Raw genomic sequence first — 14787 nt, 5'->3', positions numbered from 1 at the left:
TGAGCTCTGGGATGATTTTCGTGAGAAGGGAGAGGGGAGAGAAGTAACAGGTAGCTTCCGTGTGGCCTCAGGCCATGTCCTCTAACTAGTACACAGAAGCCCTGCTCTTGAGGGTGCTGCCGTACTTTAGCCTCTTCATCAAGCAGATGCCTTACCTTTGATCTTTCTCTGGCTCCTTGCATCTGTTCTCAGTTGGTAAAGAACCTGGAGGGGAGGAGGAGCTGGGAGGGGTGTTATTAGCACTCCCAGATCACCCTCACTGGCCTGTTGGTCAGAAAACTCTTGATAAACTAACACAAGGAACCAAATGGGGACAAGGGCACTGCTGGCTGGGGAAAGAGGCCATTCGCTGCTTTCCTTTCTCCTGTCCCCAGAAGGAGAGTCTTCCTTCTGTGTTCCTTAAGGATCCCCTGGGCAGTATCTACTCCATTGCTCTGGCTAGGTGCTTTACCCTCTCCGTCGTTATCTGTAGACCTTTCCCAAGCTTCTGAGTGCTCAAAGCTAGAGTTTTAGTGATAGCTCTTTCAAGAGGTACTACTTGGAGCCTTGGGTGGTACGAAATGGATGTCTTCACGGTGAGCCTTGTGTCTGCTCCAAGTGCAAACCCTCCATGCACTGCAGAGAACACCATAAAGAGAGGAGCACTACCTGAACTTCTCCTTCGGGGTCTAAAGGTGAAACTTGCTTTGCAGCACCCAGCATTTTACTGTACTGATTCCTTTCTTTGGATCACCACCTCCTGGATTTAGCAGCCCATATGCTGGGCTCACTCAGCTATACACTGCTTGTTCATAACTACTGTGGGTTCACAGGGCTGAAACACTGCCTCATTTTTCTTAATCAGAAAAAAATTATTTTGAAAATGTTAGAATCAAATTGGTCACATTTTTACCCCAAGATGGCATTTTTTTAAGGCCAAAGCATGCAGTTCTTAAACACTGAGGCAAGACTAAAAACCCCTCTTTCTAAAGAGATACAGACATTCTGTTACCGATGTGTCTGGGTTGCATACATAGGCTATCAGGAGATGTCCCCAAGTGTGAAGTGTGAACGCCCTCACTTACAGTTCACAGGGTTAAAGGGGACGGTACTGACTATGATCAGTTGGTTGACTGTAACTTTGAGTATTAGTTCCCTCCAAGTGTAGCCTGTTGATCCCCGTTTTTTTGTTTGTTTGTTTGTTTTTTATACTTTAAGTTCTGGGATGCATGTGCAGAATGTGCAGGTTTGTTACATAGGTATACACGTGCCATGGTGGTTTGCTGCACCCATCAACCCGTCACCTACATTAGGGATTTCTCCTAATGCTATCCCTCCCCTAACCCCCCACCCCCTGACAGGCCCCGGTGTGTGATGTTCCCCTCCCTGTGCCCATGTGTTCTTACTGTTCAGCACAGTGTCAATGTTCATCTATGTTGTAGCACGCACCAGCATTTCCTTCCTTTTTATGGCCGAATGTTCCATTGTGTGGCTAGACCACATTTTGTCTATCCATTGACCCTCTCGGGTTTTTGAAGAAAACATTTCTCTTCCATTTTCACTGTGTTTACAGTCATTGTTTTCAAGTATCTGGGCCCTCTCATGATCCCTTTCTGTTATGGACTAAATGTTTGTGTCTCCTGAAAATTCATGTGTTGAAACCCTAACCCCCAATAGGATGTATTTGGAGGGTGGGGCCTTTGGGTTACATGAGGTCTTGAAGGTGGGGTCTTTGTGATGGGATTAGTTCTAAGAAGAGATACCTGAGAGTTCTCTTCTTTGGACCTATTTCCACATTCATTTCAGCTTTCATAATATGTAAACAAATAGGATGTTTCAGATGTGAGGAACAGCTCCCCGGCTCTGGTGTTCTGTGATGTGAAGAGACCCACTTGCTCCCTCAGACTCCCCTTCCCCAAACACATATCTGGGAACACGGCGTGAACATGGCTTTTCTCCCAGATGACCACCTTGCTGGTATCTCGGGAGCCTGACATAAGACAAGGAGAGTTTTAAGGGTCTGTATCAGATTGGAAGGGGATACCCATTGTATTACCTAGAGGGAGGGCATTCTCATCCCTGTGGTAGGGGATGGATAAAATCTGGGCCTTGGAGACTTTCTGGAACAGTGAGGAGTACCCTTCCCAGTGGCTAGCATAGGCAACCATGTTTTGGTAGATTTTTCAGTTCACTTTGACTTGGTAACTATGGGGCATTTGAAGCAAGTTTTTTCTTCTCTTCGTTTATTCATTTTTTAAAACGTTGTTTTTATTTTGTACTTTGGCCATTTTTTTAGATAATGAAAGTACATTTCTAAAATATCTAAAAGCCCTTGGTGTGTCTATTAGAAGAGTCTAGAACACTTATAGATGTCTTTAAATACTTGAACATCTCCCCTTAGCAGTTATAATCTTCCTACCATTACGTTACTCTCCAGGCCCTTGGCAACCAGGTGGGTCAGGCACTCACTGTGAGCCCAGGTTGTGCTGCTGTCAGAGAAGGGCAGCTCCGTGTGGTGTATCCCCGCCTCCTGCAGATGTATGGCTGTGTAGGAATCAAGGCTGCCATGTATGTGTATAGCAGTGTCTTTTGTCTCTGAGATGCCGAGGGTCTGACACTTTCATTGATTGCAGGGCTTATTCACAAATTTCTCACTGAGGTCATGCCTCCTTTCTACAGGGCCTCTGTAGCTATGGTGGTTGCTATAGCTAGAGAGGTTCCTGTAGCTATGAGACCTGCTATGGCGGTGGTCACTATTGCTACAGTGACGTTCCCTATTGCTATGGTGTGGCTATAGCAACGGCAGCAGTCTCTAGAGTTATGGCAGTCCATACAGCTACCTATATGCATAGGTATCTATACTCAAAGCAAATTGCAGCATGTGATGCACTGTGCAGGGAGGTTTCTGGTGTACTAGAAAGCTACTGTAGTCCCTTTGGCATATAATTGTGAACTCAGAAGGCAGGTGGGAATACAAAACATACTGAACCTGAAGAGTCTGCCAGTGACCTGTGAAATAGCTTCTTTGAGTTCTCTCTCCAGTTGTGGGAAAGAGGGGTGGATAGATTTGCATGGGGCTTGCAGAGTTAAAACTTCTTAAAATTTACATGAAAAACACTTGTTGTTTCATGATCCAGGAAGAATCACTAGTAATATTTCTGACTGCATGCTTGGAATACTTTTTCTATGCATAAGCATATGTTTGTAAATATTTGTGATTTTTTTTTTAAATAAAAATGGGATCATGCCATCCTGAAACCATTTTTTAAATTCAATAATACACTGAATATCATTCTCTGTCATTAAAGGGTATTCTAAAATATTATATCAATGGTTACATTATATTATGATATACCATAATTTATTTAACCAGGACCCTATTTTTGTACAGAGATTCCCCCCAGCTTTTTGCTACTCTACACAGTGCTGTGATGAACATTGTCTAGCCAAATGTGCACAACCCTAATTCTTTCTGTCAGATAACTTCCTAGAAGTCAAATGGCTGGGTCACAGAAAGCAGACCCTTCTAAAGATGTGACGCTTTGAGTGGTACTGCTGAATGGTATTCCATTAAGTTTGTGCCAACCTCCATTTCCACCACTAGTAAGTAAACAGGTGCCTGTTTTCTCAAATTATCACCTCCACTGGGCATTATAGTTTTGTTATCTTTGCAGATTTGTTCAGAGCAAAATGCTATCCTGTTTAAATATGCATTTCTTTGAATCTAAAAGGAGGTGAAACACTTTTTCAATATCTTATTAGACACTCTTAAAATATTTTGTGAATTGCCTGTTTGTGTCCTTTGCCCATTTTTTTTTTTACTGGGGTCTGCATATTTTCTCATTTCTGCATATTTCTGCATATTTTCTCATATATTTTAAGGACTCCTTTTACATTAGAGATTAGGAAACCCTTATATATTCCATAAACATTTTATTTATTCATTCATCAGTTGATGAACCTTTGGGTTGTTCATAGCTTTTATGGATACTGCGATGAACATGTGTATGCAAATGTTTATGTGGACATATGTTTTCAGTTATGTTGGGTATATACCTAGAAGTGGAATTGTTAGGTCATGCTGTAACTCCGTGTTTAACTTCTTAAGGAGCAACCAAACTGTTGTCCATAGCAGCTGCACCATTTTACATGCCTGCTAGCAATGTTCAGGGGTTCCAATTTCTTCACATCCTTACCAACACTCCTTCCTTTCTTCCCCTCTCTCCCTTCCCCTTGTCTTCTTTCCTTTTTCTTTTTTTGGATTACAGTTATCCTAGTGGATATGAGATGGTGTCTCATTATGGTTTTGGTTTGCATTTCCCCAATGACCAGCAGTGTTGAGCGTCTTTTCATGTGTTTATTGGCCATTTGTATGTCTCTTTGGAGAAAAAATTCACTTCCTTTGCCCATTTTTAGATTGAATGATTTGCCTTTTTATTATTGAGCTGACGGGGTTCTTTATATATTCTCAATACCAGCTCCTTATCAGATATGTATTTTGCAAATATTTTCTCCTATTCTGTGGGTTGTCATTCTACTTTCTTGATGATGTCCTTTGAAGCACACAGGTTTTTAATTTTGACAAAGCCCAATTAATTTTACTTTTGTTGCTTGCACTTTTAGTACTGAAGTTTTTACTTCTGATCTGATCTTTTCCGTTTTGAGTTTCCGGCTTTAGGATCATATTTAGAAATCATTTTTACCCCAAGATAATAGAAATTCCTTACCCCTAAATTTTTCTATAGTGCTTTATGCCTTCATCCACGTTATCTTTACTGGGAACTGACCTTCATGGATGGCATTGGGTTGGATAATTTTATGTTATGCCCATGACTCATCACCAACACCATCTTTTGCACAGTGTGCATTTTGTAGAGTAACTGGGTTCAGTCTGTGCCTAGAGGAAGTAAGCAGAGCTCAGTAGCCCAACATGGCTCAAAGCCATGACCTCGGCTTGGCTAGCTCCAGTGGCCTGTGTGATTGACTTCAGGCTTACGTAGTGAGAAAGGACAGAAGGATCTAAGATGACTGGCCATTTTTTCTTCCAGATGTTTCTTAGCCTCACAGTAGTTTCCGTTCACATGCCCATCTGAGAAGACTTGCCCACAGGATGGGATCACTTTTTTTGAGGAGGAAGAGAAGCACATTTTTGCCATCTTCTTAGGATAAGACCTCCTACAATCACAAATGGTCAGATAGTTAGGAGCTGCTGGAGCTGTGGACTATTGAGCTTTGAGTCTTTTTGAAAGGCTGGGAAAGTCACCCTTCTCTCCATTTGTCCCTGGGGGGAAATTAGGAAGGGGTTTGACGTGTTTATCTTTCTTATCACAGCCTGTTGCTCAGCAGTCTCGTGATGTCTAAGTTGCTGGGAATCCTTGTGGCCAAGTACTCCTAAGGGAAAGGAGACCTGAGAACACTGTTTCCTTCTGCCTTGAGGTGAAAGAATAGGTTGAATAACTCAGAGTCCAGAAAAATAGAAGTCTAGTGACATGAACACGTTAGCAGAGGATGCTATCACAACAGCCACCTCCAGCACAGCGGAGGGGACCTCTCTGTTGATCTGGCTGCACACAGTGACCCCCATCTTCCTGTTTGTTATGCTTTCTCCAACAGCAGTGATTGTGTGTGTTTATTTTTTGTTTTTGTTTTTTTTAATGCTTTGTTAATAACCATTCATATCCAATCAGGGATCTTTATACAATACACAGAGCTCGAGGATTCAGCCTTAGGTGGGAACATAACAAACCTCATTTTCCCCAAGAATCTTTTTTTTCCAATAGGCTTTATTTTTTAGAGTAGTTTCAGTTTCACAGAAAAATAGAGAGGAAGGTACAGAGAGTTCTCATATTCCCCCTACCCCCACGTGTGCACAGCCTCCCCAGCTACCAATACCGCACCCCCCAACCCTGACAGAGTGGTACAGTTTTACAATCCACGAACCTCCATTCCTCCTGACTCTTTGATTGGTGAAGGAAACGTTGGAGCTCATTTGCCTTCACTATGCCAGGGCGGTTTCCCCTGAGAACCCCGGGCTCTGGGAACACAGTCTCCCTCCATTAATGAGCATTCGGCCCTGAGAAGAGGGTGGGATGAATGGTGAACTCAGCGCTAATTAAGGTACTGAAATGGCACCAGTGGCTTCTCAGCGAGTAGCTGTCTGGGGAAGGGTTGTGTGCGTGTGTGTGTGCGTGTGTGCATTTAACTCTCTGCAGTTCTATCATGTGTGATTTGTGTGACCACCACCATAGTCAATATACAGAACAGTCTGTCACCACAAGGTTGCTTCCTGTTGCTCATTTATAATCCTAGCTAACTCCCTCCCTCCCAGCTCTCACCAGCCCCTGCCAGCATTCATTTGTTCTCCATCTCTGTGATACTTCAGATCCTTTTGAATTTCAAAATAGTGGATAAGGGATTGTGAGCCTACATTTGTTTATGTTCCAAGAGCGACTTCAGCTGTAGTTGAGGCAGTGGCTACGTCAGAGACCCGTGGCGGTGGCATTGAGAGTCAGGCTTTCCTGGCACAGCACCCCACCCCCCGACTTATGGTGAGGCCACTATGTGCAGCCGCACCACTGGGAGCAAAGAGGTGAAATAGAATACTGTGCCTACAGAGCCCGGCACGCAAGGCCTGCTCAGGGCAAGGTGGCTGCCATTTTAATAATAAAAAGTTCCACCTGGTGGCCTGGGCTTTGCAGGTGGTAGGCATAAGAAAGCAGGCCTCACTGCCGTCCAGTAGAAGCCTACGGGTGATCCACGAGTTGGGGTCTTGTCGCATAGGTGGGATTGGAAGGGCTAGCACTGCCATCCAGCTCACCGAGGCCTGAGCTCGAGCCTGAGCTGACTGGTCGCTGGCACTAAGTGCTTTTGTCTTTTCTCCAGGTGATGGTCGGTACGGCAGCGATGACGACCCTGGATCTGGTGGGTTTCTGACTCCTGAGGCTCCTGTTGGCCATGTGAAAGGAAAATGAATCTCAGGACCCCAAAATCACTAAGCCAAGGGAAAAGTCAATCTAGAAACTGCATCAGGCAAACGTGCCTCCTATTCTATTCCTAAATAAGATAGCTACAAAGTTGGAAAAAGCTGCATACCTCCCTCACAATTTGCCTGCAGGGAAATTTCTTATGGGCCTCAATATCTTTACCCTGAAACTGTTCTGTGAATTTCACCCTGGCTGATCTTTACAGAGGGAGACAGGGCCGTCCCTCTGCTCCCCCCGCCCCGAGACAAATGCATATCTGATTGCTTCCTCTGCCCAATTGCTTACGTAAAAATGCAGATTCACTGAGCCAGATGAAATTGTGTATTCAGTGAAAGGCTGGTCAAGGACTCAAAAGAATGCAACCTTTTGTCTCTTTCTCTTATCTCCCTATGACCGGGAAGCACCCCACCTCCACCCCTGCTTTGTGTTGTCCCGCCTTTCCGCATCAAACCGATGTACATCTTACACATTTGATTGATGTCTCATGTCTCCCTAAATGTATAAAACCAGCTGTGCCCCCGCCACCTTGGCACATGTCGCCAGGACCTCCTGAGGCTGTATCATGGGTGTGTTGTTAACCTTGGCAAAATAAAGTGTCCTTTTTTTTTTTTTTTTTTTTTTTTTCCGCTCTGTCGCCCAGGCTGGAGTGCAGTGGCATGATGTCAGCTCACTGCAAGCTCTGCCTCCCGGGTTCACGCCACTCTCCTGCCTCAGCCTCCCAAGTAGCTGGGACTACAGGCGCCCACCACCATGCCTGGCTAATTTTTTTTTTTTTTTTTTTTTTTTTTTTTTTTTTTTTTGGTAGACATGGGGTTTCACCGTATTAGCCAGGATGGTCTCAATCTCCTGACCTTGTGATCCGCCCACCTCAGCCTCCCAAAGTGCTGGATTACAGGCATGATCCACCGTGCCTGGCCTGGCAAAATAAAGTTTCTAAATTGATTGAGGCCTGTCTCAGATATTTCATAGCAACTATGAGGAGACACAGTGCTGGCCCACTCTGGCCTCAGAGTTGGCCATCCCCCTGAACGTTTCCAATAGATAACCGTGAGGCCAATAGAGGGGTGTAGCCATTTGAAGAAATGAAGCATGAAGATTGGGGTGCCGGGGGAAGTAGCCCAGTGGGAAGCCTGCAGGGCCTCAGTCACAGAAAGCACTGCACCATTTCCATGTCTCCCTTTCAAGCTCCTCAAAAGTGAAGTCCTTACAGAGAATGAGAAGTCCTAGGCAAATCCAAGGGGCACCATGTCTTTGTAATGCATTAGATCTGGGTGGCATGGCCCTCTCCTGCTGGCTTGGGGGTTGTGGGCATCTGAATGAACTTAGTTTGGTGCTAGAGGAAAAGCAGGCTCCCGGGCTGCTCCCTGGGGTGCTTTGGCTCTGACCTCACCTGTCCTCATTTCTCCCCCTTCTCCATACAGGCACGGTGGCAGAGACCGGCACCATTGCGGGGGTGGTCAGCGCCCTGGCCATGGCCCTCATTGGTGCCGTCTCCAGCTACATCTCCTACCAGCAGAAGAAGTTCTGCTTCAGCATTCAGCGTAAGTGCAGCCGCCCACTCATGGCTGGGAACCGGCCGGCAAGGTCTGTGGAGGGAAAGGGTCCAGGACAGATCCAGATCCCTCCACAGCCTGCCTGAGACCCACTCCCAAGCAGACTTCCTGGGACGGGGGTGGAGGCTACAGTTTTGGAAATCCCTGGGGACAGATCTAGGCTGAATTAAAGTGTAAACCACCCTGCAAGAGCAGATGGGGCTGGCCCTGATGACCTTCACCTTCCCAGGGCCCCAGCTCCCAGGGGTACTTCTGTGGGGACAGAGCTCAGTGACCATTGTGATGTTTCCTTCACGTAGAATGGGAGGGACCCTGGACTGCACCCATAGCTTCAGACCTCAGCCAAGGGGATGAGGGCCTTTGGAGGCCCTACGTCAGTAGCTCCCTCCCATGCTGCTGGCTCCCTCAGGAGCAGAGGGCAGTGGTTCCTGGGGGTTTGCAAAACACGGCCCTTATTGCTCTGGCAGTGCCCCCATCACATCCTGAGAAGTCACTGCCTGGTGCTCTTCCCCCCACGCGCCACAAACTAAACTAAACGGAATCATGAATTGCTCCAAAGAAGTAGGAATGTGAGAGAAAGAATGCCGTGGTTCCCCCCACCACGCCCACCACCCTTTACTAGGTTTTTAAAAGACAGTTTTCATCTCATGCTGTAGCTGTGAGTCTGCAAGTTATGCATTAATGGAATAGTTACAGATGGAATCCTGTCTTCACCCATCAGCGCCCCACATCAGCGAGCCCTGTGGCGATGCTGTTGTGGGAACGAGAAGACCTCGCTCATCCCTTTTATAAGCACAGATTGATGCTCTGTCACTGTTTGCTGAGTGGAGCATGTCTCCAGTTCAAGGCTGGAGATTTTCAGTTCAAGCGACAGAATGTGACTCAGCTGTAGCTTGTCTCTTTCCACTCCGTGGCCCCTTTGATGCGAGGGGAAGCTTAGAAACAGCCCACGTGGCTCTTCCCCTGCCCTTGCCGTGGTCCTCTGCCCTTAAATCTAGCCTGAACTGAGCTTCCCAGAAAACTAACCTGGGTCCCAAGATGCTTTGCTGAAGTCTCCAACTGCTTATTCATCTGACCATCATATTTGTTTCCTTCACTCTTGTAGAACATTCTTGACCAGGGCGACACACACAGCATGCACAGCAGTACTGTAGGAACACATTGACATGTCAGTGCACAGCCTGCAAAACTGTTCATGGCCACCCTGCTTGAGATCCCACTGACCCACCGTGGATCAGGAAGCTTGACTGTAGAGTGGCGTGAGCAGGGAGTGGGTCAGACAGAGTCCAGGGCTGGGGACTGGATGGTTTTTAGAGTTATCCCTTTCCCTCAACTCAAAAGTCAAGGAATCTTCTAACTGGTGAAAAAGATGGGAATCCAACCTTCTCAATGCGTGGACACTGATATTTAGATGGAGACACTGGGCGAGAGGATCGAGTTGCACTTAGTGTGGCGGGGGCAGTTTTGCATCAGCCTCCTGGGCTGTGCCTGGAACAACGAGCCCAGGGCAACCAGGTACATAGTCACAGCCCTTAATCTCTGACCTTGTTCTTATTGCATTTGGCAAAAAAGTAGAAGCCGCCTAATACAGGGGGTTTCTGTCCAAGAGGCTCCAAGGCTGTCCTCTGTGGGCTCTCCCTCCGGCAGGTGGATTGGAATGAGATGGGAATTCTGGGACACATGGCCTTCCCCATGGTCAGGGATCCTCATTTGAAACTGCTTTTTGGGCTGGGATCTCTCCATGCTCGTCTCCCCTCCCTGTTTTAGGGGAGGGAGCAAGGACCTGGCCAGGGACACTTCGGGAGAACAACTGAGAGCATCGTGCTTGCCAGGAGAGGAGTCAAGATTTTGGATAAGCATCCAGGTTCTCAAGATGGTCTCTTGGGAAAAGATAAAAGCCCAGATTTGGATTAAACCAGGCCTGTAGGAAAAAGTTAGAACTGACTGAGAGAAGTATCTTTCCTGTATGATTGATTAAACTAGTTGGTAACTAAAATGACATTTAACAAATATTTATTATTAAAATAAATCCTACACCCAGAGATGCCCTCAAAATGGAGGCCACAGTGGCAGGGGAGGTCCTGGTGGCTGGCTAGAGGTCTTCTCCTGTTTGGACCTTTGCTGGAGAGCGTTTTTGGCTGGAAGCACCATGTCAGATACATTTTGGCCTTGATTTTCTGATGATTTCCCCTTCTAGGTGGTTGGAGTGGCAAGGAGGCTTGGTTTGTAGCAACAAAGTAGTTGTGAGCTCTTTGAACAAAAAGGCTAATGCCCCAGGAGCCAAAAGGGCTCACTGGTGAAGTTTGCCAAAGCTGTATGAGTTCACTGGGGCTGCCAGAACAAGAGTCACAAACTGAGTGGCTCAAAACAATAGAAGTTGATTCTCTCCCAGTTCCAGGGGACTCCGGGTGTTCCCTGGCTTGTGGCTGTATCACTCCAATCTCGCTTTATATCCTAAATCCAGAATGACCTCATCTTAACAGCCTTAACTTAATTACACCTGCAAAGACCCTGTTCCTAAATAAGGCCACGTTCACAGGTTCCAGGAATGAGGGCTCGCACATCTTTTTTGGCATGGGGCGGGGCATCCTTCACTATAGCATCATTAGCCTAATGGTGAGATGCGACAGTCCACAGTTTTCAAATCCATGCCCATTACAAAACTGGGTGAGATGGCCAGGCCAAAGGATGGCTTTGAGACTTTAAAAAGCATGCTGGGTAAAAGAAACTACTTAAACTACAGGTCTGTAGTTCCTAGTAAGAGCAGCCTCCCAGGCATCGTGTGCTTGCCACCCACCTGCCATTGCCTCTCTTCCGGGCTCTGCACGTGGGTGAAAAGCCAGCCCTGTAACTCGGCCTGGCAAGGGCAGGGCCATGGATGGGGAGAGTTCTTGGGCTGAGCAGACAGGGTGGCCGGCCTGGGCCCTCTCCTGCTGGGCCCTCAGTTTCCCCATCAAGGGTATCTCAACTTCCTGCTCTGGAATTAAAAAGTCAGAGGCTGGCTTGAGGCTGCTCAGGTGTCAGTAGGAACAGAGAGAGAAAAATAGGTTGATTTCTAAAGCACAAAGTGAACATCTTGATTGTATCTGTCTTATTAAAATGGAAGGAAAATACGTTATTTTCATGCTTATTTCCTAAAACGGGCCAGTGTGAGGTTTTGCGAAGTGAATCAGCAGGCAAAGCGGGGCAGCTCCCAGGAACCCCGTCGGCCCAGTGTGTCCATCTTGGATTTCACTGCCCTTCCCCTCCAACCTTCCTTCTGCCATGGCACCTTCCTGTGTGGCTGTCTCCCCAAGCTAGAGGCTGGGAGTCCTCCTGTCCCCCCACCTCATGTCAGTGCATTCCCCAGTCCTGGGATTTGTGCCAGCTACGTAGGTCTCCTCTTGAGCCACACCTCCCTATCACCATTGCCATGGCCCCTGCCAGGACAGAGCCAAGGTCTTCCCCCTCATCTTCCATCCAGAAGGTTCCATAGACCTTTGTGCCTGTCCAGTCTCCTCCACACCTCACTCTCCTCCAGGGGGACCTGTTTTAAAATGCGTGGATCCCCCTTATGCTTCCTGCTGCCCTCAAGGTCCTGGCTGAGCCCCTGAGTTTGGCATTGGAAGCCCTTCATGGTTTGGTCCCAACCACATCCTTTCCCCTCCATAGGCCTTTCACTTCCCGAGGGCGCCATGTGCTCTCCATCCTGGGCCTCCGCTGTTGCCCCTCCTGACCTAGCTCCTCTCGCCCAGCAGGCCTGGAGCGGCCTCTCCCAGCCTGTGGTCCCACAGCGCCCCCTGCTGACCTCACCTGGTGCTCATGGGGCGGGATTGGGCCGGTTGGTTGCTGTGTCGTCTGCGACTCCCAGCTCGCCTTGCTGCCTCAGTGATCAGGAGTCTGGACCGTCCATTCCGTGGTGGGGCTGCGTGTACATCATGTCCCTGGCACCTGGCCCGGGCCAGAATCAGGAGGGGTCCCGCAGACGTTTGTGGGGTGGCTAAGCACACTGAGAAGCTGGGGGTTGGGCTTCCTGTCCCCACTCTTTCCCTTGAGTCTCAGCCACTGCCACATGGAGATGGCGGTAGAGGGGGCAGGGGTGCAGAACACAAAGCCCTGGGGAGACAGCAGGAGGTGGCTGCGAGGAAGGCCTGTCCCCGCCACTGCTGGGTACCCTTGGCTTCCCTTGCCTTTGCCCTCGGTGTGGAAAGCCCGCATGTTTGCTGTCGGGAGCGCTCTCACTCCAGGGTTCTAAGCTTTGTGTCTTGCCTTCAGATGCAGCAGAAGGTCAAGGTAATGCTGCTTTGCCTTCCTCACTTTCCTTTTGCTTCAGCCTTCATGCTTACTCATTTGCCCCCTGTTCTGGCGCTTCCTTGCCACTCTTCTCCCTCCTGCTTCCCTGGCACTCACCGACGTGGCTATAACTGGGACCATCTTTAGCTTGCCCTGATGCGTGTGAGAGGATGCCACCTGCCAGGCGCTGTGTCCCCAGGCTGGATGTTGCGGGAGCCGGGGGAGAGTTGAGGTGCCGTGGTGAGGGCTCACTTGTCCACTGGTGGTCGTGCCTGCGGAGCACATAGAGAGCCACCCACAGGCAGGAAACGATCCAGCGCCCACTGGGGTGGCAGCTGGCAGTGATCATGAGGTTCAGAGTGTGTCTCCTGGCTTCCACCTGTCAGCTGGGAAGGTGCACCTGGGGCAGCTTCCACTGCACTCATCACCTGCCCCGCTCTGCGTGGGGCTGGCCACACCTGCCAAAGAGCAGTGCCCGCATTTGTCACAGGCCCATTTGGCTCCCACCTCGAGCCCAGCAGCCACCGGGGCAGGCAGGTGGCGGGCATACTTGTTTAGGCAAGGAGCCTGTAGCCCAGGACGATGGCTTGGGTTGCACTGGTGCCTGGTCGGTCGGTCGGTCGGTCGGTTGGTTGGAACCATGCCCCGGTTTTCCCACAGACCCGGGGCTGAAGGGTTCCAGTCCCTGTGCTATGCAGGGATGAGACACAGACTCGACTCTGCAAGCAGCAGCAGGAGTGGGGTCCACTCTAAGAACTTGAACACTGGCGCTTGCTGGCTGAAGGGGATGCTTGGTACCGTCCCCAAATCCCTCTTGTAAATAGGTGTGGAGAAAGCCTAGATAACCAACTAGACTGAAGCAGCTGTTGGCGGGCCGGCCCCTCCAAGCTCGGGTGGACACAGCAGTTATTCCTGTGTTAAGCCAGTTGGCCTCTCTGCACGGGTATTGCTGGGAGGCTGCATGTGGGCAGGAGGCTTTGCTGCATCTCCACGGTGCCCTGCATCCATCAATCACTCATAGCAATTGGCTCCCTGGCCCCTGGGCCGCACATGGACCTGTGGATGGTGCTGAGCCCTGCCATCGGGCACCCCCTCCACTGGGCGGAGCTGCCGTCTTGACGTGGTGGCGGCTGCCCTGTGAGGATGGAGCACCAGAAGCCTTTGCTGCATGTTATTGTTATTTCTGAGGACGGCGATGAGAACTCCTGGACAGTGAATTCCTGGACAAACAGTTTTCGTCTGGATAAGGATGTTCACGTGGCCCAGGGTGCAGGGTTTCGAGCTCCCTAGGGCAGCTGTGCTGCTTTTTTAGCTGCAGAGGGCTTGGTCAGGCATTCTCAGCCACGGTTGGGGACCCGTAGGTCCTGTGCGCGTCACTCACTCTGCCCTTTCCCCTTTGCAGAGGGTCTCAACGCAGACTACGTGAAGGGAGAGAACCTGGAAGCCGTGGTGTGTGAGGAACCCCAAGGTGAGGACTTTGTACTCACTGTCCCTTGCTGACACTTTCCTAGTTGGTCCCAGCACTGAGCAGAACCGTGCTAGAGAAGCAGGGAAGCACGGAGACCTCTGCTTCTAGAATGTCCGGCCAGAGCAAAAGCCTGCCCTGATCAGCCTGCCTCCCAGTTTTCATGAGCCAAAGATGCTGGGGTGACAGCCAGGGCCATCTGCTGCCATGCCCGTGACTTCTGGGCATTGCTGCTGCTCAGCCCCTGCCCTTGATTCGTGTGAGCCAGAGCCCCAGGCATCTCTGCTCCCCATCAGCGAAAACAATTACATTCTGAACAGAGCCATGGGGAAGCTTTTAACCTAGACCTAGAACTTTTCCCTTTGCAAATTGCCACAGGCAAGAGGGAACTTGGTTAAAACCCAGACCCTATTGTCAACACCTGTGCCCCTCCCTCCCCCTTCTGTGGCCATCAAGCAGTTTCTGGATTCAGGAGCTGTTGGCAATTTGAGGTCGCATAAGTTCAGGCCACAGGCCTAGAGTGCCCAGCTGCTCG

General features: G+C 49.1%; 1 protein-coding gene across 5 annotated transcripts in view; it reads left to right on the top strand.

Moving 5' to 3' along the window:
- Positions 1–14787, top strand: part of CD99L2 (CD99 molecule like 2) — a 210489-nt gene that overhangs the window by 192216 nt on the left and 3486 nt on the right. For 2 of the 5 annotated variants that reach the window (XM_050775374.1, XM_050775377.1), the window contains 4 exons: positions 6862–6900; positions 8384–8503; positions 12770–12787; positions 14190–14255. In XM_050775374.1, the coding sequence (XP_050631331.1) occupies positions 6862–6900; positions 8384–8503; positions 12770–12787; positions 14190–14255 (243 nt within the window). Of the gene's footprint in view, positions 1–6861; positions 6901–8383; positions 8504–10282; positions 11629–12769; positions 12788–14189; positions 14256–14787 lie in introns of those variants that run through there. The other 3 variants (XM_050775378.1, XM_050775375.1, XM_050775376.1) reach the window with 2 other exon arrangements.

This window comes from Macaca thibetana, chromosome X, assembly GCF_024542745.1.
Source record: "Macaca thibetana thibetana isolate TM-01 chromosome X, ASM2454274v1, whole genome shotgun sequence".
NCBI lineage: Eukaryota > Metazoa > Chordata > Mammalia > Primates > Cercopithecidae > Macaca > Macaca thibetana.
Note: the sequence above shows the minus strand (reverse complement) of the source record. Positions and strands in the feature narration are given on the sequence as shown.